The 22,359-nt window shown below is 44.8% G+C and overlaps 1 protein-coding gene across 1 annotated transcript in view; it reads right to left on the bottom strand.

Moving 5' to 3' along the window:
• Positions 1-22,359, bottom strand: part of ZC2HC1A (zinc finger C2HC-type containing 1A) — an 82,069-nt gene that overhangs the window by 18,212 nt on the left and 41,498 nt on the right. Inside the window, exon 7 of the mRNA XM_073679477.1 lies at positions 10,768-10,867. Within this exon, the coding sequence (XP_073535578.1) occupies positions 10,768-10,867 (100 nt within the window). The remainder of the gene's footprint in view (positions 1-10,767; positions 10,868-22,359) is intronic.

The following is a 22,359-nucleotide window of genomic DNA, read 5'->3' as shown; positions in this document are numbered from 1 at the left end:
TTCGCTGCTTGTTGCTTAGGTTACCAGCCACCGCTGCAGACTTTGAGATGTTTTTAGTTTTAGAGCTGGCACGCACTGCACTGAAGCTGGCCGGAGTGCTGGATCCACAGCTACATTGCCACCAGAGGAAGATTTGTCATTGCTGGCAGCATCAGAGGGTGCGCAGATGGGACCAGCAGTGTGACCACGCCATTGGTCCACACTGTCAATCTTCAGGTGCGCCTTCCCATTGTCGTCCGTTCTGTACCATTTACAGATTTCTGTACCTATAGTGCATTTGCCTTGTGCTACTATATTTCAACCACATTGGTACGGACATCATGGATTATGGCAGCATAATTGGATGTAGGATGAATAATATTTAGAAACTTTGCTCTGATATAAGAGGTGGTAGGTTAAAGTTCATCCTCAGTGTGTCCGGAATATCAGGTGTTACACCTTCCTTTCAGCAGAGGTTGGCATCCTCCCATCACGGTTTGCAGGGATGCCAGGCATTCAGAATTCCCTTCAGCCTGTGGCCAGTTATGGCAATGATAGGGGATAACTTTTTAGTTTGGTATAAACCCTTTAACTGGAGCAGCCGCAGTCTGTTAAAGGGAATCTGTCAGCAGGTTTTTGCTCCCTCATCTGAGAGCAGCACAATGTAGGCAAAGAGAAGCTGAATCCAACAATGCATCACTTAGATTACTGGGTGCAGCCGTTCTGACACAATCAGAGCTTTTAGATTTAGAATGTAGCAGAGCTGAGAAAGCTAACCCCGCCCACACCAAAGCTACCCCCCCACATCAGGCTCTGTATGTACAATGCCTATAAACAGTGAGCAGCTTATCACAGGAAGGGGTATTGCCGGACTATACGCCTGCAATGTATCTTAGTGATACATCCTTCACAGTTAGTAAACTACAGAACGCACTTTTACAAGTGACACATCCCTGAATTCTGAGTCTCAGCCTCTACCTCCTGCTGTCTTCAGATTATATAGCAAAAGCTGCTAATGAATTTCATTTAATTGGTTGTTTAAGGGGTTGTACCATTCCAAGGCTTTACCTTGCATTGTCTTCGCTGTGGTAGGGCAGTAAGTTTGTAGTTGGTTTCCATTAGCTACGTTCTTCAGATCCCGCGTTGTGCCGCTTGACTCCGCTAGCGAATGCTGTGCATGCCGTCATGTCGATACGTCACATAGACCAGGCCCTCCAAAGCAATGCCTTGAGAGCACTACATTAAGGGGTTGTCCGGTAAAAACAAGTCATCACCTCGCAAAGGAAACTTGGCAACTTGCTGATCAATGGGGGTCCAACGGCTGAGACTTGCACTGATTGGCAGAACGGGGCGCTTGTATCCCTGTTAGAATGGCAGTGTTGCATGCTCGACCACTGCTCCATTCATTCATTCATTAAGGGGCAGTAGAGCATTCCATGCGGCTTTTTCTGCCGAGTATGACTGGAGCAGCTATCAGGCTTCTGACCTGCTGCTCCATTTTGTAACAGGGATTAAAGTGCTTCGCCGAGGATAAAAATTCCCCATTCTGATGATTGGTGCTGATCCCAGCAGTAGGCCCCACACCAATTCTGCAGATAAGTATGAGCTTTTTTTTACTGGAAAACTCCTCGAATTGGAAGGATCCCCAACCTGTCCCCCTCAGTTGTCTTCTAGAGAAAACCCAGAATGGCTCAGAAGATGATTAATCCCTGTGTGCACAGGTTTCTGCTATGCGGATTGCTTCATTACATGATCCTGCAGAATGACAGTGAGGTCAAGGTTTTCTCCTGTTTAGTTTTAGTACTCGCTCCGAGGTTTAGTGTTCTGGCATTGTACACACCAAATGAGTGTTCTTAAAAGATATGATTGTCGAAGGGATGGATTCAATAAACATGAGGTTTTCCCTTAGTGCTTGAATTAATTACATTGTTATCAATATTGGATTCCCTTCCATGTCTTCCTGTAAGAGATTACATCCGGAAACTTCTGACTGCAGAAAATGGGAAAATTAATTAACCAACAATGAAATTCGAGTAGGTGTATTTGCTATGACTGTAGCTGGCCATACACATTAGATGTTTCAGTTGATCGTTAAGCCGACAGCCATCACTCCCATACACAGGAGTGCTAGAGTGCTCCTTTCTCTATTAGAAAGCTGCCGAATGACCCGACAGCTTATCTCCGGGGTAACAATGGGATTGGCAGTCCGAAATCAGACATGTGCGATTGGCATCTCTTCCAACCATCAGTCAGCCCGCGTCCCCATAGACAGTAGATTGGCGGCTCAAGCCATTAATATCGACAGGTTTAGTCAACATTTGTCTAATGTGTGTCGGGGGCCCTTAGTCTTGCCTGAACGGTACAATACAAGCTGTCCATCGTCCAACGACTGAGCAAAAGGTTTGTACATCGGCTTGCTTAAAAATCATAATTCTCGCCAGCACATCATTCATAATTCTCGCCAGCACATCATTCATAATTCTCGCCAGCACATAATTCTTTGAAGACAGGACATGTGCTGCCAAGAATGACAGTATGTGCACAGAACGATCATATTACCCATCATTCTGTGAACATGGGAAGTGCGGTCGGCCTGTTGTAAACAGGCTATTAAATGACTTCTGATTGGCAAACATGTAGTGAGCAGCGGTCGTTTCATGAACGCCGTCTGCCAGTGTAAACGCATCCTTTGTGTCTCCATCTCAGCTTTGTTCCCACTAGTCTTGTGGTTGCTCTCCAATGACCAGAATAGTCTATAGTGCTATTCTTTCCAGACTCATTATAAGACCAGATTCACACGCTCAGTATTTGATCAGTATTTTACATCAGTATTTGTAAGCCAAAATCAGGAGTGGGTGATAAATACTGAAGTGGTGTGAAGACACACTGCAAATGTGTCTTCAGTAAAATGGCGCCGGATAGCGATATGCGCATGCGCCGATCCGACGCCTCACTCCTGCCCCGGTCTCCTGCGAAGAGAGGCGTCGCGACAACGTTCCTCCCGGTCAGGTAAGTATGGCGCCGGAGATCGCGGTATGTGTTCAGTGTCTACACATACCGCGCTGTCCGGCGCCATACACTCCTCTTACCTGTAACAGCTGGATGCCTGCTTCTGTCTGGAGCCAGACTGCGCGTCGCACATGCGCTGTCTATAAAGGCTTCAGACAGAGACACGCATCCCCGGTTATATTATGGATTGTCTGACCTGGCTGGAACCTATTGAGATATTCTGTGTTAATTAGACTGAGGCTACACTGCTAAAAAGGTTGTTCACATTTTGAGGATAGTTTCCAGTTCGGTCCATACAATGGCTGTTGGTGTAGGAGCAGTGAACAGACCTGTCCATACAATGGCTGCTGGTGGGTGAACAGTGACCAGTCCTGTCCATACAATGGCTGGTGGTGGAGGAGCAGTGACCAGAGCTGTCCATACAATGGCTGCTGGTGGAGGAGCAGTGATCAGACCTGTCCATACAATGGCTGCTGGTGGAGGACCAGTGACCAGACCTGTCCATAAAAGGGCTGCTGGTGGAGGAGCAGGGACCAGACCTGTCCATACAATGGCTGCTGGTGGAGGAGCAGTGACCAGACCTGTCCATACAATAGCTGCTGGTGGAGAAGCAGTGACCAGACCTGTCCATACAATGGCTGCTGGTGGAGGAGCAGTGATAAGACCTGTCCATACAATGGCTGCTGGTGGAGGAGCAGTGACCAGACCTGTCCATACAATGGCTGCTGGTGGAGGAGCAGGGACCAGACCTGTCCATACAATGGCTGCTCGTGGAGGAGCAGTGACTAGACCTGTCCATACAATGGCTGCTGGTGGAGGAGCAGTGACCAGACCTGTCCATACAATGGCTGCTGGTGGAGGAGCAGTGACCAGACCTGTCCATACAATGGCTGCTGGTGGAGGAGCAGTGACCAGACCTGTCCATACAATGGCTGCTGGTAGAGGAGCAGTGACCAGACCTGTCCATACAATGGCTGCTGGTAGAGGAGCAGTGACCAGACCTGTCCATACAATGGCTGCTGGTAGAGGAGCAGTGACGTCTGTGAGGAAAGCTGCTACCTTTAAAACCTTAAAGGAAATCTGTCACCCCCTGGGAGATATCAGACCTCTACAGAGGCCATACAGGGTATAGAAAAGTAATTCTATACATACATGTATGGCCCATAGTAGATGTCTAATTGCAGAGAAATGTGTTTTTATAAACTCCGTTTAGGACAGGCTTCTTTAGAAATCCTTGCCTATCTGTTTATTATTCTCCGAAATACCCACCTATATGCTTAGTTACCACATTCCTCCCCTCCCCTGCACGTCACAGGCCCTGTGATGTGCACTGTACTCCCTGACTTCCCGGGTATGATCAAAGCGCCGCTCACATAGAGAGTGCTTTATTTCATCTTGGCCCCGTCTCTCTGTGCTCGGCGCTGCAGGGTTCTACTGTGCAAGCGCCAGGGAGTCACTTTCACTTTCCGCTGCCTGGGCAATGGAACTCTGCATCACAGTGCACAGGAAGCAAAGCGCAGGCCCGGGAAGACAGGGAGCACAGTGCACGTCACAGGATCCTGTGATGTGCAGGGGAGGGGGGGGGGATATGATAACTAAGCATACACAAGTGGTCAAAATTGTTGGTACCCCTTGTTTAATGAAAGAAAAGCCCATAATGGTCACAGAAATAACTTGAATCTGACAAAAGTAATAATAAATTAAAAATCTCTGAAAATGAACAAATGAAAGTCAGACATTGCTTTTCAACCTTACTAACACAGAATTAAAAAAAAAATTAAACTCGTGAAATAGACCTGGACAGAAATGATCGTACTCTTAATTTAATATTAATAAACCTTTTGAGGCAATCACTGCAATCAAACGATGTAACTGTCAATGAGACTTCTGCACCTCTCGACACGTATTTTGTTCCACTCCTCATGAGCAAACTGCTCCAGTTGTCTCGTGTTTGAAGGTTGCCTTTTCCAGACAGCATGTTTCAGCTCTTTCCAAAGATGCTCAATAGGATTTAGGTCAGGGCTCATAGAAGGCCACTTCAGAATAGTCCAATGTTTTCCTTTTAGCCATTCTTGCGTGTTTTTAGCTGTGTGTTTTGAGTCATTATCCTGTTGCAAGACCCAAGACCTGCGCCTGAGACCAAGCCTTCTGACACTGGGCAGCACATTTCTCTCTACAGTCATGGCCAAAAGTTTTGAGAATGACACCAAAATTATATTTTCACATGATCTGCTGGCCTCTGGTTTTTATTAGTGTTTGTCTGATGTTTATATCACATACAGAAATATAATTGCAATCATATTATGAGTACCAATAGGTTATATTGACAGTTAGAATGAGTTAATGCAGCAAGTCAATATTTGCAGTGTTGCCCCTTCTTCTTCAAGACCTCTGTAATTCTCCCTGGCATGCTCTCAATCAACTTTTGGACCAAATCCTGACTGATAGCAGTCCATTCTTGCATAATCAATGCTTGAATTTTGCCAGAATTTGTTGGTTTTTGTTTGTCCACCCGTCTCTTGATGATTGACCACAAGTTCTCAATGGGATTAAGATCTGGGGAGTTTCCAGGCCATGGACCCAAAATCTCTATGTTTTGTTCCATGAGCCATTTAGTTATCACCTTTGCTTTATGGCAAGGTGCTCCATCATGCTGGAAAAGGCATTGTTGGGCGCCAAACTGCTCTTGGACGGTTGGGAGAAGTTGCTCTTGGAGGACATTCTGGTACCATTCTTTATTCATGGCTGTGTTTTTAGGCAAGACTGTGAGTGAGTCGATTCCCTTGGCTGAGAAGCAACCCCACACATGAATGGTTTCAGGATGCTTTACAGTTGGCATGAGACAAGACTGGTGGTAGCGCTCACCTCTTCTTCTCCGAATAAGCTGTTTTCCAGATGTCCCAAACAATCGAAAAGGGGATTCATCAGAGAAAATGACTTTGCCCCAGTCCTCAGCAGTCCACTCCCTGTACCTTTTGCAGAATATCAGTCGGTCCCTGATGTTTTTTCTGGAGAGAAGTGGCTTCTTTGCTGCCCTCCTTGAAACCAGCCCTTGCTCAAAGAGTCCAGCCTGCTGCCATTCCTGAGCAAGCTCGGCACTGCTGGTAGTCCGATCCCGCAGCTGAAACAGTTTTAAGATACGGTCCTGGCGCTTGCTGGTCTTTCTTGGGCGCCCTGGAGCCTTTTTGACAACAATGGAAGCTCTCTCCTTGAAGTTCTTGATGATGCGATAGATTGTTGACTGAGGTGCAATCTTTGGAGCTGCGATACTCTTCCCTGTTAGGCCATTTTTGTGCAGTGCAATGATGACTGCACGTGTTTCTTTAGAGATAACCATGGTTAACTGAAGAGAAACAATGATACCAAGAACCAGCCTCCTTTAAAGTGTCCAGTGATGTCATTCTTACTTAATCATGACTGATTGATCGCCAGCCCTGTCCTCATCAACACCCACACCTGTGTTAATGGATTAATCACTAAAACGATGTTAGCTGCTCCTTTTAAGGCAGGACTGCAATGATGTTGAAATGTGTTTTGGGGGTTAAAGTTCATTTTCTGGGCAAATATTGACTTTGCAAGTACAGTAATTGCTGTTAAGCTGATCGCTCTTTGACATTCAGGAGTATATGCAAATTGCCATTACAAAAAATGAAGCAGTAAACTTTAGAAAAATTACTATTTGTCTCATTCTCAATACTTTTGGCCATGACTGTAGAATCCCTTGATAGTCTTGAGATTTCATTGTACCCTGAACAGATTCAAGACACCCTGTGCCAGATGCAGCAAAGCAGCCCCAGACATAACAGAGCCTTCTCCATGTTTCACAGTAGGGACATTGTTCTTTTCTTGATATGCTTCATTTTTCCGTCCATGAACATAGAGCTGATGTGTCTTGCCAAAAACTTCCATTTTTGTCTCATCTGTCCATAGGACATTCTCCCAGAAAATTTGTGGCTTGTCAACATGTGGTTTGGCAAATTCCAGTCTGGCTTTTTTATGATTTTTTTTCAACAATGGTGTTCTCCTTGGTCGTCTCCCATGAAGTCCACTTTGGATCAAACAACGACGGATGGTGCAATCTGACACTGATGTTCCTTGAGCTTGAAGTTCACCTTTAATCTCTTTAGAAGTTATCCTGGGCTCTTTTTTACCATTCGTATTATCCGTCTCTTTGATTTGTCATCAATTTTCCTCCTGTGGCCACGTCCAGGGAGGTTGGCTACAGTCCCATGGATCTTAAATTTCTGAATAATATGTGCAACTGTAGTCACAGGAACATTAAGCTGCTTGGAGATGGTCTTATAACCTTTACCTTTAACATGCTTGTCTATAATTTTCTTTCTAATCTCCTGAGACAACGCCTTCCTTTGCTTCCTCTGGTCCATGTTGAGTGTGGTACACACCATGTCACCAAACAACACAGTGAGTATCTGTAGCCCTATATACAGGCCCACTGACTGATTACAAGATTGTAGACACCTGTGAAGCTAATTAGTGGACACAACTTGATTTAACATGTCCCTTTTGTCACATTATTTTCAGGGGTACCATCATTTCTGTCCAGGCCTATTTCATGAGTTTAATTTTTTTTTAAATTTCTGTGGAAGCAGGGTTCAAAAGCAATGTCTGACTTTCATGTGTTCATTTTCATAGATTTTTAATTTATTATTACTTTTGTCAGATTCAAGTTATTTCTGTGACCATTGTGGGATTTTCTTTCATTAAACGAGGGGTACCAACAATTTTGACCACATGTGTATAGGCGGGAATTTCAGGGAATAATAAACAGATAGGCGGGGATTTCTTGGCATCCATGGGACGCCAAGCCTGTGCAAAACAGTTTATAAAAACAGATTTCTCTGTAATCAGACCTCTACTATGGGCCATACAGGTAAGTATAGATTTACTTTTCTATAACCTGTATGGCCATAGTAGAGGTCTGATATCTCCCGGGGGGGGGGGGGGTGACATATTCCCTTTAAAAGTGCAGAACACATCTCTGATCTCCTCACATATCAGCTGCTCTGTTGTTCAGTCTTCTACAGGGGTCTTGTAGGTAGGTCCCAACCAAGCAGACATATCAATACATCTCACAGGAAGACCTGATCTAATGATAACCCACAATTATTATTGATCAGGATACAGGTGGGATTAATAATGATTCCGCCTGTAACAGATAATCTCTTATTCCATATCCAGAAGACCACATCTGCAAGTTTAGGGTGAAGAGCGACACCCAGTGGATAGCACATGTAATACACAGAGTGAAAGTCACGGAAGGAATTTTATGGTCATCTATAACACCCAATATTAATTTTCTTACATCACTACACTCTAGAAATTAATCCTACAGTAATTTCAAGTTTTGTACAGGTTTATACATATGTAGGGGTGATCTGGCCGCTTCAAAATAAACATCTCTTAGAATTATGTAAAATAAAATTGGTAACATTCATTTTTCCAATCCCTCGTGATCCCTCCAGTTTCAATGATACGGAGGTCCCCAGTTCGTCTCTGTACTTCCTGCTCCATCTGGACGGACATGCGATTGCTGCAGACAATCATAGACCCAGCTAGTCTCTCTACTTCCTGCTCTACCTAGATGGCCATTTGCCTGCTGCAGCCAATCATTGGTCCCAGCTGTGGAAACAGTTCACAGCTACAGTGAGTGGTCGGCTACTGTGGTCTTATGTCCATCAGCACAAAAAGCAAAGCCACAATAAGAAGAATTAAAATTCCCCCAAGATTCAAGAAAAAAAACTCAGCAAAAAAGCAGTAGTATTTACCTGCTCAGTTCTTCAGACCTAATGCACTCCCAGGGTGCAGCAAACCCATATAACAAAGATGGTGACTACACGGGTGCACAATACTGATGAGACAAGCACTCACAACCTACCATTTCATGGAGGGGGTGACTGCTTAGTATTACAATTGCACACAAAGTGGCTTGTATAGGGCGCTGTTCACACCTGGGTAGTGAACAGTATCTGGCTTACAGCCTATTAGTTACGCTCATACTATTAGATTAGGCAGGCTGTCCAGTGCTATCCAAGTGCACCCCATGAGAACAGATACCCTAGTTTACAATGCCAGCACTGATGGGCTTGGCTGCACCCTGGAATAAAAAAGTGCAAAAATGCATACATATATTATATAATATATCAGGTATTGATCGATATTTTGGCCAAACAGCGCCCTATACAAGCCACTTTATATGCAATTCTAATACTAAGCAGTCACCCCCTCCATGAACTGGTAGGTTGTAAGTGATTGTCTCATCAGTATTTTGCACCCGTGTAGTCACCATCTTTGTTATATGGGTTTGCTGCACCCTGGGAGTGCATTAGGTCTGAAGACCTGAGCAGGTAAATACTACTGCTTTTTTTGCTGTGTTTTTTTCTTATATCCATCAGGACTAAGAAGAAAGTGCAGAGCTGGTTTAGAACTTCTTGCTCGGTCCAGTCGGACATAAGAGTTCTTAATTATGTGAACTATGCCTTCAGTATAAATACATGGTGTGGCCAGCTAACTGCATTTGAAGGGGCCCCAATAATGGCTAGTTGCTGGTGATGAGCGAGTGTGCTAAGGGTACAGTCATTACTCGATCGAGTATTACGGGTGCTTGAGCCCCATGCTCCAGTCCCTGTCCCGCGCCTGTTAGACAGTCAATAAACATGCGGAGATTGCCTGCCATACACGGTAATGAGGTAGACATGTTAGCTACTAGCATTACTGTGATTGGCCGACCGCATCGGGTCATCAGGTCTTATACAAGACCCAGTGAGCCCATACTCGGCACACTGTCCTCTAGAAGAAGTTCAGGGAGAGTTGATATAGGAGGGAGAGCTTTGAATAGAGCAGGCATATAGACCGTGTTTAATTAGTATTACAGTACTTATATACTGCTGCTGCACCATTAAAACAAAAGTCCTTTTCAGGGCTACATACTGTCCTTTCTCTAGTAAAACCGCTGTTACCTGCATTCAGTGTAGTGATAGCTGGTGGAAAAGGATAGTTCTGGATTAGAGGCATATAGGCATATTTTTACAGGGTCATCATGCGGCCCTCGCTCCACATTTTTACAGGGTCATCATGCGGCCCTCGCTCCACATTTTTACAGGGTCATCAAGCGGCCCTCGCTCCACATTTTTACAGGGTCATCAAGCGGCCCTTGCTCGACATTTTTACAGGGTCATCAAGCGGCCTTCACTCATAATTTTTAGAGGGTCATCAGGCAGTCATCGCTCATAATTTTTAGAGGGTCATTAGGCGGTACTCACTCATAATTTTTTCAGGGTATGTATGATGCCCTCCTTCATAATTTTTATGTGTGTGAGGCCTATCTCTACAATTCTCACTGAATTCTGGTTATCAAGAGATTGGAGAATCAGGCTTGTAGGTAAGAGGTCGGTAAATGCACGACTCTCAAGCTGTATACTTAGTAATATCAGCTGTAGCATATGGGGTGGAGGGGAAACACGTAGGAAAGGGCTGCTGCTGTTTTGGAGTCTGTGACATGATTTTACAGGCAGGTTCATATTGACCTAAAGCAGAAGACATTTATGCCATAAATGTGATGGGACCACTCCTGTAAGTGCATGCTCAGATTTATTCATTGCCCTTCTTTGTTGGTACTGTAGTGTGCCGGTTTGACATCTATGTGGCACTCCTGTTCTACCATCTCCATCTTTCATGATTTTGCCACCATAACATACACACTAAAAATACAATTACAATATTACTCATACATAATCTTTAAGCAATACTGATAGCACCTACCCGGTCTGAGGACTTGACACAACAGAATTTTTCTGGGCTGGAGAAAGAGTCTGAAGACGGCTTCCTGTTACTGCGGCGGCGGGTTTTCCTGATGGTATACCTACATGATACAGAATGAAGTATGTAAGCATAGAGCTGAGCAAAAAGAGCTGCAAGATTCTGGCCCAGCAGCCATTTCGGTAGTCTGTGGCCTTGGACCCAATCCCTACGAACCTCCTCCTACCCGCCCACATCCCCAGTGCCTCTTCTGATTCATAGGCTTGGTACGACGTCATTGGGTTGTGATGCATGCATGATAGCGTGCCGGGCCTACTAATCAGAAGAGGCGCTGGCGATGCTGGCAGGAAGGAGGAGGTCCACAGGGTTCTGGTCAGGTGGCTATGGACTACTGATGTGACCGCTAGATCAGGGTTCTTTATGCTCAGCTGTACAAAGGCAACGCTGAATCTGAAGCCGATCAATAAAGTTTCATGGACATCAGAAATGGATACATAAGATAAGCTTACATGTGTAGTCTCTTGTACACTCACAGTTCTAGAAGACATCCCTGGAAAGGGCTGTAAACTAGGGCCCTGGATCAATGCTGGACAGTCAGCGATGAATGCACAGCCAGCGGGCCCATAATGATTAGTGAGATTGAGGAATTTCCACTCATGAGGATGACATTCAGCTAAATCTCCAAATAATCCTATAACCCTACAGAGAGCTGCAATATACCACAGTAATGTATGGAGACCTGATGGTAGAGACAGTAACTCAGTACGCAGGAATCCAGGGGTAAAATATAAGGAGACGTGTGTGTGTGATACACACACACACACACACACACACACACACACACACACACACACATATTTATAGTGGTAGATCGGTTCACTCGACTGCACAAGGAGGTAGACACGGAACGCTGTCTCTTTAAATTTCTTGCTGGCTTATTAAAAACGACAATATAGAGTTCAGAAAAATAAATATAGCTTTCCGGGCATAACGGCAAAGCAAAAGAAAATTTACAGCAGGGTCCTTGCATCTGCCGTGGTCCAGCCACTTAGGGTTAGCAAAACACACAGTTCAGATTAGCACGAAAGCAAAAGCTCCTCTCTCTGGAGCCAGCCTCTCCAGGTAAATAAACACCACATAATTCAAAAAGCTGGCTATTTATATCCCAGGCCACACCCTAGGGTGGAGATATGGTGAATAGCCTCCCACCCGCTCTACAGCTGTTCACATAAAATCCTAGTCCATTAAAAATGGCCGATTAACCTTTAGAAACAGTGTGCTGGAGCAAACTTCTAGGTTTCAACTCAGTGAAGCTAATAGCCTCAGTGAAACATATCTCCCCTCCAGTACTTTGCCAAGGACTTTGTCACATATCTCCCCCCTCTGTCCAAAGCCGGGGTTTTGGCACCTTCAGTAATCAAACAGGGAAGTCTAGACAGGGCATCTGCATTACCAAGTAGCTTCCCGGGCCTGTGCTCCACATGAAAACTAAAGTCCTGGAGAGCTAGAAATCACCTAGTCACACGGGCATTCTTCCCCTTTCTTTCTCTCATCCATCTCAGGGACGCATGATCTGACACCAGCCTGAACTTTCGGCCTAATAGGTAGTACCTCAGGGTGTCAACTGCCCACTTGATGGCCAAGCACTCTTTCCATGATGGAATAGTTTTTCTCACAGTTAGAGCATTTTCTGCTCAAGTACAGAATGGGATGTTCCTCACCATTTACTTCTTGGGACAACCCGGCTCCTAACCAGACCTCTGAGGAGTTTGTCTGGACTACGAACTCCTTATTGAAGTCCGGTGCGACCAAGATCGACTGCTTACACAAGGCGAGCTTCAATCTAGATTGTAAGCCCCAATGGGGACAATGCCCATAATGTCTGTAAATTGCTTGAATTGTAAAGCGCTGTGGAATATGTTGGCGCTAAATAATAACATTTTTTTATTTATATTTATTATAACTCTGGGAATGCCATCTCTGCTTCAGAAGACCATTTGGCCATCGACGTATTTGTGCCATTAAGAAGGTCGGTTAGGGGTGCGGCTATCATGACGAAATTCGGAATAAATCGCCGATAGTATCCCACAATTCCCAGAAACACCCGAACCTGTTTCTTCTAGACCAGTTGCGGCCAATTTTGGATTGCCTCCACCTTTTTCACTTGCGGCTTTACACTGTGTTCCAAATTATTATGCAAATAATATTTTCTCAGATTTTCCCAAATTACCTATATGAATTGCAGTCATTGTAATTTTCCAGTCAAATAACTATTAGAGTACAATTGAAAGTTTTTTGTACAAACTGCCTATGATAACAGTATATTTAAAAAAAAAATAAAACACTCAAACTGCACTCAAAATGCATGTTCCAAATTATTATGCACAGCAGAGTTTTCAACCTTTTAATTTTAATAAAGAACAAAAAAATGGTCATTTTGGAAATTATAAGCATTAGCAGGTTATTAGAAACTGAAATCAAACAGTTTTCAACTCAAAACTTTATTCTAGGTGATGTTACATTTGCACATAGGACCCCTTGTTCGAAAGGAGCTTCTGAACTCTCTCGTCCATTGAATTTGTCAGGTTTTGGATGGTTTCTGCTTCAATTGTTTTGCATGAGGACAGAATACCCTCCCAGAGCTGTTGCTTAGATGTGAACTGCCTCCCGCCATCATAGACACTCCTTTTGATGATGCTCCAGAGGTTCTCAATGGGGTTGAGGTCAGGGGAGCATGGGGGCCACACCATAAGTTTGTCCCCTTTTATGCCCAAAGCAGCCAGAGATGCAGATGTGTTATGTGCAGCATGAGACGGGGCATTATCATGCATGAAAATGATCTTGCTGCGGAATGCACGGTTCTTCTTCTTGAACCATGGCAGGAAGTGCTGTTTGAGAAACTCCACATACATTATGGAGTTCATCTTTACCCCTTCAGGGATCCTAAAGGGGCCGACAATCTCTCTCCCCATGATTCCAGCCCAAAACATTACTCCACCTCCTCCTTGTTGGCGCCGTAGCCGTGTTTGCATGGGGTGTCCATAAACCAGCCATCCTCCACTCCATCCATCTGGACCATCGAGAGTTTTGAAGTCAATCTTCATGTATTGTTTGGCCCACTGGAGCCGTTTCTGCTTGTGTGCAGTGGATAGAGGAGGTCAACAGGATGGCTTACGCACAGCTGCAAACCTCTTTCCACGATGTCCTGCTCCGGTTACCAGCCTGCTGAAGCAGGAGCAGGCTGGTAACCATGATAAACATCGGGTTACTAGGGGCACACGCGCACTTAGTAACCCGTTGTTTATCATGGTTACCACTCTGCTACGGTGAGCAGGAGGTTGCAGCTCACTTTAGCAGGCTCGTAACCATGATAAAAGGGTTACTAGGTGCGCGTGTGCCCCTAGGAACCCGATGTTTATCATGGTTACCAGCCTGATCGCTGCTCCCGCTGGTCACACACAGCGATGTGTGCTGACCAGCGGGAGGGCAACGACCGAAAAATGGTCCAGGACACTTTACAGCGATCAGCGACCTCACAGCAGGGGCCTGATCGCTGAGTGTCACACATAGCGACATCGCTGGTGAGGTCGCTGTTGCGTCACCAAAACCGTGACACAGCAGCGATCTCACTAGCGATCTCACTATGTGAGACGGGGGCTTCAGTGTAGGGACCCGAAATAGCAGCTCCTCATTTAAAGCAAAAGGTGGAAACCTGGTGTCAGATCCCGGCTCTTGAGCGACCCCATTTATCACAGACACATTGTCAAATGCCCCTTTTAAAGTAAGATCGCATATTTGAGCAGTCGCAAAATTCCCCCCCAGAAATTCCCAATTTAGGAATCTCAGCCTGATCGGTCACTGTTTCGCCCTTGTCACTAGCAGGGCAAACGGCAAACTCATCCGCCTCCGACTTCGGTGGGGACTCATCATGGTTGACCCGGCTCCTGTCTGAGTCACTTGGCATCCCCATCTTCCGCTATAAGTCCCAGAACAAGCTAAAGTCCCGCCCTATTATCATTGGGTGCAGCAGGTCCCGTCGCCAGTATCCCGTTTAATTTTATGGTACATGCCTGTGGCCCCTCACTGGGCTGACAGTCCACACTGAGGCTGGATAGGCATAATACGAACAGCGCCTCCCCATGCTTCAGTCCATCTGTTTGGAGGACATCGGACAACGGGCAGCTAAGTGTCCAGGACCGTGACATCTCCAACAGGTCAAGTCTTTACCAGCGGCTTTTGGCAACCCCTCAGCGACCCCTTGGGTCCTTGAACTCCCCCCAGTTGTGGCTCTACTACCCCTTTTGAGATTTGGGCTCCTTCTGGGTACCCCCAGTACTGCGATGTAAAAACGCCTGGCTTCCGTAGGGAACTCTAGATCACCTGGTACCTTTCAACTAAGCCAACTATGTCGTCTGCATTTCGGGGGTCTACCTGGGCAACCCAGGTCTGCACCGGCGTAGGAAGGGAGTGGATAAATCTATCTATAACAACTCGCTGACCATCTGGGCTGCAACCCCTTTTGTACAAGATGCAGTAAGTCGAACATCTGGGAGCGAGGGTGTTTGTCACCACAATACGCCCAGTGGTGAACTCTTTGGGCTCTGACCGACAGTCACTCCTGTGCGTGCCAAAATTTCAGTTTTTAATTTGGCATACTCCTGTGCATCCTGTAATGCATACAGGGCATTGGTCTCCTTCCAACCTATGATAAATATTTTACAGCCAGAGTGCAGAAATTTAGTTGAAAGCGCTATTATTGTGTTGCTTTTGGATTTATTTTACCACTGTGTTATTGAACCTGGACTTCCCCCAGTAAAAAAAAAAACAAAAAAAAACCCAGCAGCCTCAATAATATCAGCTTTTTTGACCCTATAATGTTGGTATGCAGCACCTGCACAGAAAGTAAATCACTTACTGAGAAAAGGAGAGCTCCTCATAATTTGTAAACAGCAACGAGAATTTGTCACCAGACTTATGCTAAGACCCTAAGTCTAGAGATGTGTCAGTTGTCCCTTGCTAGGTTTCTTGCTGTAGTTTTGATAAAATCACAGCTTATCAGTTGCAGCTCTTCTAGTAAGTGACATTGCTAGAATCAGGGTCTCTGCCCCTACATTATTCTGCTCTCAGGTGGGTCAGCTGGTAACAGATTTTCTTTAAGATCTTATTAGGTTACGCCAACATGTCATCATAAAGTATGCAACAGGCGAAATAAGTATTGAACACGTCACTAATTTTCTAAGTAAATATAATTCTAAAGGTGCTATTGACATTAAATTCTCACCAGATGTCATTAACAACCCATCCAATCCACACAGGCAAAGAAATCAAACCATAGATGTCCATAAATTAAGTTCTGTGTCATAATGAGAAATGACAAAGGGAAAAAGTATTGAACACGCTTAATGAAATTTATTTAATACTTCGTACAAAAGCCTTTGTTGGTGATGAAGCTTCAAGACGCCTCCTGTATGCAGAAACAAGTCACAGGCATTGCTCAGGTGTGATATTGGCCCCTTCTTCCACACAAACAATCTTCACATCCTGAAGCTTCCGTGGGCTCCTTCTATTAACTCTGAGCTTTGGTTCCTCTCATACATTTTCTAAAGGATTCATGTCAGGTGATCGGCTTGGCCATTCTAGCAGCTTTATTTTCTCTCTGAAACCAATTGAGAGTTTCCTTGGCTGAGTGTTTGGCATTATTGTCTTGCTGAAATGTCCACCCTCGTTTCATCATCCTGGTAGATGGCAGCAGATGTTTATCAAGAATGTCTCGGTATATTTGTCCATTCAGCCTTCCTTCAACTACATGAAGCTTGGCAGTGTTGTATGCTAAAAACAGCCCCACACCATGTCGTTCCCACCTCCAAACTTCACTGTTGGTATGGTGTTTTTGGGGTGATATGCAGTGCCTTTTGGCCTCAAAACATGGTGTTTAATACTGCAATACTGCATCCAAGGAGTTCAATTTTGGTCTCATGTGACTAGACTATATTCTCCAAATATTTCCCAGGCTTGTCTAAATGTTGTTGAACAAACATTAAATGTGATTGAACGTGCTTTTTGATCAGCAATGAAGTCTTGTGTGGGGAGCGTGCATACAGGTCATGGAGGTTGAGTGCATTACTTATAGTTTTCTTTGAAACAATTGTACCTGCTGATTACAGGCCTTTCTGTAGCTCTCCACAGGTGGTCCTTGGCTCTTGGACAACTCTTCTTATAATTCTTTTCACTCCTCTGTCTGAAATCTTGCTGAGCCGTGATCAGTTTATGAGGAGATGATGTTCTTCAACTGATGACAATTTCATGTCAATAGCACCTTTTAGAAATAAATCTACTTATTTCACCCGCTCTATACAGAAGTATCAATTACCACTGTAACTAAAAGTCATTGCCATTTGTACCTGCCAGGAGGAAATTAAGGCTTTGAGGTAATATAAGGGACGATTTACTAAGAAGGAGATTTCACACGGTCTCAGTCCAGAGCTGTAGTAAAGTGCGAGACATTGGTGTCACAAAGCTGCCAGGGCGGGCAAGACGATATTATATATGAGAGGGGCTTCCACCATGTAATGCGATGCTTTGCTGCCAAAATCAATTTAACACCTCTGTTTAAAAAGAAAATCAGAAGGAACCTAAAAGGCAAATTAATTTAATTGTTGGCCCATTGTTAGCTAATCAAAGAAATAAATGCAAATGTGAACAAAGCCCTAAATTGAGTGGTCTGATTACAGACGACCTGATGGCTGCGGCCCGGACTCCGGGCACACCATTATGACCTGACATTATGGGCAATTCTCTGGAAAGTGAAACCATGGTGTCAAATTTCAAATTTGTGTTAGAGATTGAATTTTCATTCTTTTTAGAAAGAACCCACTCTAAATTAATGGAAAAAACTATAGCCACATAAATATTGAGCAGATTGTCTTAGAATTCGCTTTGTAAACTTGAATGTTTCTTAATAGGAAAAAAACACACAAAAGTATCTTATTTTGAAACAAGTTCCACCCAATAACTATCAGTTGCATTTAACTCTATTTATTTATGATGAAAGACACATCAGTTCACTACAAATTGCACACATGAGAGAATGGGGAGTTGCATTCTTGAACACTTGAGACTATACTTTAAATTCTACATTTCATTGTCCCGTGCATCACGCAAAATCTTCATTTTTTCTTCTTGTGCAAATAAAAAGTACATACATATTATTAAATATTGAAATACACTTTCAAAACAGAGTAATAACTAAGATAATATAATTGAAATAATTCCCATAAGGTCCACTGAGAAACAAAAAACAATATATCATGTGTCTCGTGCATCACGGCTCAAAGCACATTATCTTCAAACTTGTACTGTCCTCTTGAGTTCACCAGGACTGGAGTTGTTGTTTTCTTTAGAATTTGTCCTACTGAGTAAAGTAACTTATCAGCCTTCACTGGCCATTTCCAGTAGGTAGTTTTACCTGCTTGTAACATGATGGATATCTCATATTCATTCTCTACTCTTCCCGTTATTTCACCAGGATAGAGTTTCCCATCATACTTGATTATGACCCAGTCACCTGTTGTATAGCAGGCTGAACTAGCTGCATTCATTTCTACTCCAGGGCTAAGAGCATTCTTAAAAGCAAGCAAACATTTATTTGGAGAAGCTTTAAGTATATGCATGGACTTAATCCCTGGGATTGGGACACTTTTCCAATTTCTGTCTCTGGAAATGTCTTGGTCATTTATTAAGAGAACTTTTGTCTTTGGCATTAGTTCTTTTACTAATTTTGAAAAATCTGAAGCATTTTGCACAATTGGTGCTGATGCAGATTTACTCATAACATGACTGCGAACGAGAGATTTGGCTCGGCCACCAACGCCATCTACTATCCCCTTCCCGTGAGCTGTAGCAAAATACTTCCACGTGAATGGCTTTCTGTACTTAAAGCCTAATTCTTCTAAAAACTCAGTCATGAATCTGTTTTTGAATTCTGAAGATGGGCCATCAGACCATATGACCTCATCAATGTCTGGAATTGCATCTGGTTTCGGTTCAACAATATCAACAGTGCACTGATGAAGCAAGCAACAGTATTTTTCTCTTTATATTTTGTATCTGAACATATAAGATATGTTTGGCAGTTGCCATTGAAAGTTGTAGCTGCAGTAAACAATGTTACACTCCCTCTACTCCATAGAGCACTCTGAACTTCAATTTGATATTCACAGCTATAGTTCATTGCAAAATCAATTTGCATTGTACGGACTTGTGGGTTGACTTTGTCTTTAGCAAATTCATTTGCCTGAATACGTTTAGTATTCAAGTGATGAGTAGTGTTGAGCATTCCGATACTGAAATATCGGGTATCGGCCGATATTCGCGGTATCGGAATTCCGATACTTAATTCCGATACTTTTAGCATATCGTATACCGGAATCGGAAGTTCCCATAATGCAATGAGCCATTTTCATTTTATTCAGCCAATGAGGATCCTAAGAAGTGTGGGCACATCCTGTTAGGCATGTAGGCATGTTAACTAAAGGCATGGCTGTGATTGGCTGCTGAAATGATGTCATGATGCACTATAAAAGCCGCCGCCGCCATTTTGAGCTCACTCTGCTGTGAATTCAGTTAGGGATAGGACGCTGTTGTTCTGAGGGACAGTTTTAGCTACCTATTTGCTCTATTCTGCTTTACCCAAGCTACTTTATAAATTGCTGTGCCTTGCAGCGCTAGTGCACAGTTCTCTGTGCTGTTCACCGCTGTCTGCAAGGTCTCTGTGTGTGAGTGCAGCTCACCCTGTAGTGTGTGCTTCAGCCACGTCTGGTTGTAGTGCGCTCAGCGTGCGTCACTGCCTCATACATTGTCCTTATTGCTAATTGATCATTTTTCCTGATTTCTCCTATTAGTGTGGTGGTTCCATCCGTATTCAGCTAAATTGGTTCCAAACCCACTATATAGGAGTAGATAGAGAATTTTTTTTTGTCTTGCAGCGCTAGTGCACAGTGCTCTGCATCTGCACTGTTCAAGCCTGTCTGCAAGGTCTCTGTGTGTGAGTGCAGCTCACGCTGTAGTGTGTGCTTCAGCCACGTCTGGTTGTAGTGCGCTCAGCGTGCGTCACTGCCTCATACATTGTCCTTTTTTGCTAATTGATCATTTTTCCTGATTTCTCCTATTAGTGTGGTGGTTCCATCCGTATTCAGCTACATTGGTTCCAAACACACTATATAGGAGTAGATAGAGGAGCCTTTCTGCAGCATTGTGCCCTGCAGCCCCAGCCAGATTAGTATTAGCCTATTTTTTGTAGCCTCATCTATTGCATTGTAGGTTACCTTCCTACATTGCAATAGCTACAAAAAGTTTGTGATACTATCGGTATTACATCTTTGGGCACATCCAGTGTCTTTTTGTGACAAAAAAAAAACCTAAATAAAGTTCACCAAACACTCCACTTTACAGTTGTGTAGGCCACATTAGCTCACATTAAAGTCTAGTCCACACTTTATAAAATTAGTGTTTCTTATACCTATTAGCAGCTGTTCAGGAATAAGCACACTAAGCCCTTAGTACCTTTCTGCCCATCTTTATCAGTCTACCAAGATGAAGAAGGCAGGGAGTAAGGCATGTGGTCATGGTCGTGGAGTTTCTGCAGGGAGAGGAGGTGAGGATTCTGTGCCTGCAGGGAGAGGACGTGGGGATTCTGTGCCTGCTGCGGGCACCAGTGACTCAGCATCCCCCAGTTTTACCAGGGAACAGTCCGTTATGCGCAACTTTGTAGGAGCTAGCCGTACCCCACTGCTGCGGGAGGACCAAATTGTAGCAGTTGTCGGATGGATGGCAGCTAACGCATCGACTTCAATTAGTTCCAGATCCTCTCAGGTCCTGAGCACTGAAGAGCACCCATCTGTCTCTTCACCACCTGCCAAATTGCCCAGGCAGTCAGAGAGCCCTGGACAGGAGCCATCTCTACTTCTGTTCTCTGAATCTCTTGGCTTGGAAAGAGGTGGCCAGCCAAGCAGAATTCGAGAATTTGAAGAAGAGGTAGTATGCAGTGATGCGCAACCGTTTTGTCTCTCTGAATCTGAAGAGGTGGGTGGGCCAGTGCCTATGGTCAGCAGCACACCTCAGTACGCATCTGATGATGAGACTCAGGTGCCACTTTCTGGTGAATACTGTGCTGTCGAGACTACCCAGGAGAAGCAGTTGTTTGAAGAGGGAGGTGTAGATGATGAGGTCCTTGACCCATCATGGCATGAGGGACAGGAAGGTGGTGGGAGCAGCTCTGAGGAAGAGATTCCCCGAACGGCCCAAAAAGGAGGGAGAGGGAGGGGGCAGACTTGGTTGCCTGTAGCCTCCATTTCGGCACCCATTAGGAGCATGGCTCTTCCAAAATCCAAAGCGGGCGCTCCCAAGACTTGCAGTGCCTGGTCCTTTTTTGACACGGTTGCAGATGACATTTGCTTTGTCAGAAGCAAGCTGTGTAATCAGAAGGTGAAAAGAGGGAAAAGTGTCAGCAACCTCAATACCACAAATATGTGGAAACATGTGCGGACCAAGCACGTGGTGGAGTTACAAAAACACACTGAAGACCTAGGCCAACCTACAGCACCACCTACCACCTCTTCAGCTCGTGTTGTAGCCTCTTGTTCCAGCTCACACACAGCTGGTTCGGCTTCCTCACAGGATCGCCATGGAAGAACCTCTGGCACTGTTGTACAGAGACACAGTGTAATTCCACCCACAGCACCACTTTCCCTGTCATCCTCACACTCCCAGGCCAGTCTACAGCCATCGTTAGCACAGGCATGGGAGAAAAGGCGCCCATACTCGGCAAACCACCCCCGAGCACAGGCTCTGAATGCTGGCATTGCTAAACTACTGGCCCTTGAAAAGCTATCATTCAGGCTGGTGGAGACTGACACCTTCCGTAACTTTATGGCATTGGCAGTCCCACAATACAACGTGCCCAGCCGCTTTTACTTCAGCAGGACCAGTAAGCATGGACAGGGACGATACCTTTCCCTCACTGCCCATTGGGTAAATGTTGTGGAGCCGGGTACAGATCTTGAGAGTGGCGCTGTACGTGTTCTGCCAACTCCAAGGATTGCAGGAATCCAGTCTGCACACATTGACTCCTCCTCATACTCCAGTTCCTCTGAATCAGCGCTGCAGAAGCCGTCACGGTCTACCTCCACATCGACCCGTGAACACCTGTTATGATGACCGATATGAGCACAGCCGTGGCCAAACATCAACAGGCCGTATTAAAATTAATTTCTTTGGGGAATTGAAGCCACACAGCGCAGGAGCTCTGGAATGCCATCAAGCAGCAGAGCGACGTGTGGTTTGTGCCAGCGAACCTCCAGCCAGGCATGGTAGTGTGTGACAATGGCCGAAATCTGGTGGCAGCTCTGGGCCTAGGCAACCTCACTCACATCCCATGTCTGGCACATGTGCTCAACTTGGTCGTGCAGAGTTTTTTGAGGGACTATCCGGATCTTGATGCACTGCTTCACAAGGTCCGCATAGAGTGTGCTCACTTCGGCGTTCCAGCAACGCAAGATCGAGCATTGCAGCTCTGCAGCGCCGATTACGTCTTCCGGA

This window comes from Phyllobates terribilis, unplaced genomic scaffold, assembly GCF_046119375.1.
Source record: "Phyllobates terribilis strain yellow unplaced genomic scaffold, ASM4611937v1 Scaffold_4__5_contigs__length_816908805, whole genome shotgun sequence".
NCBI classification, from domain to species: Eukaryota; Metazoa; Chordata; class Amphibia; order Anura; family Dendrobatidae; genus Phyllobates; species Phyllobates terribilis.
This window is presented reverse-complemented; position numbering and strand designations above follow the sequence as displayed.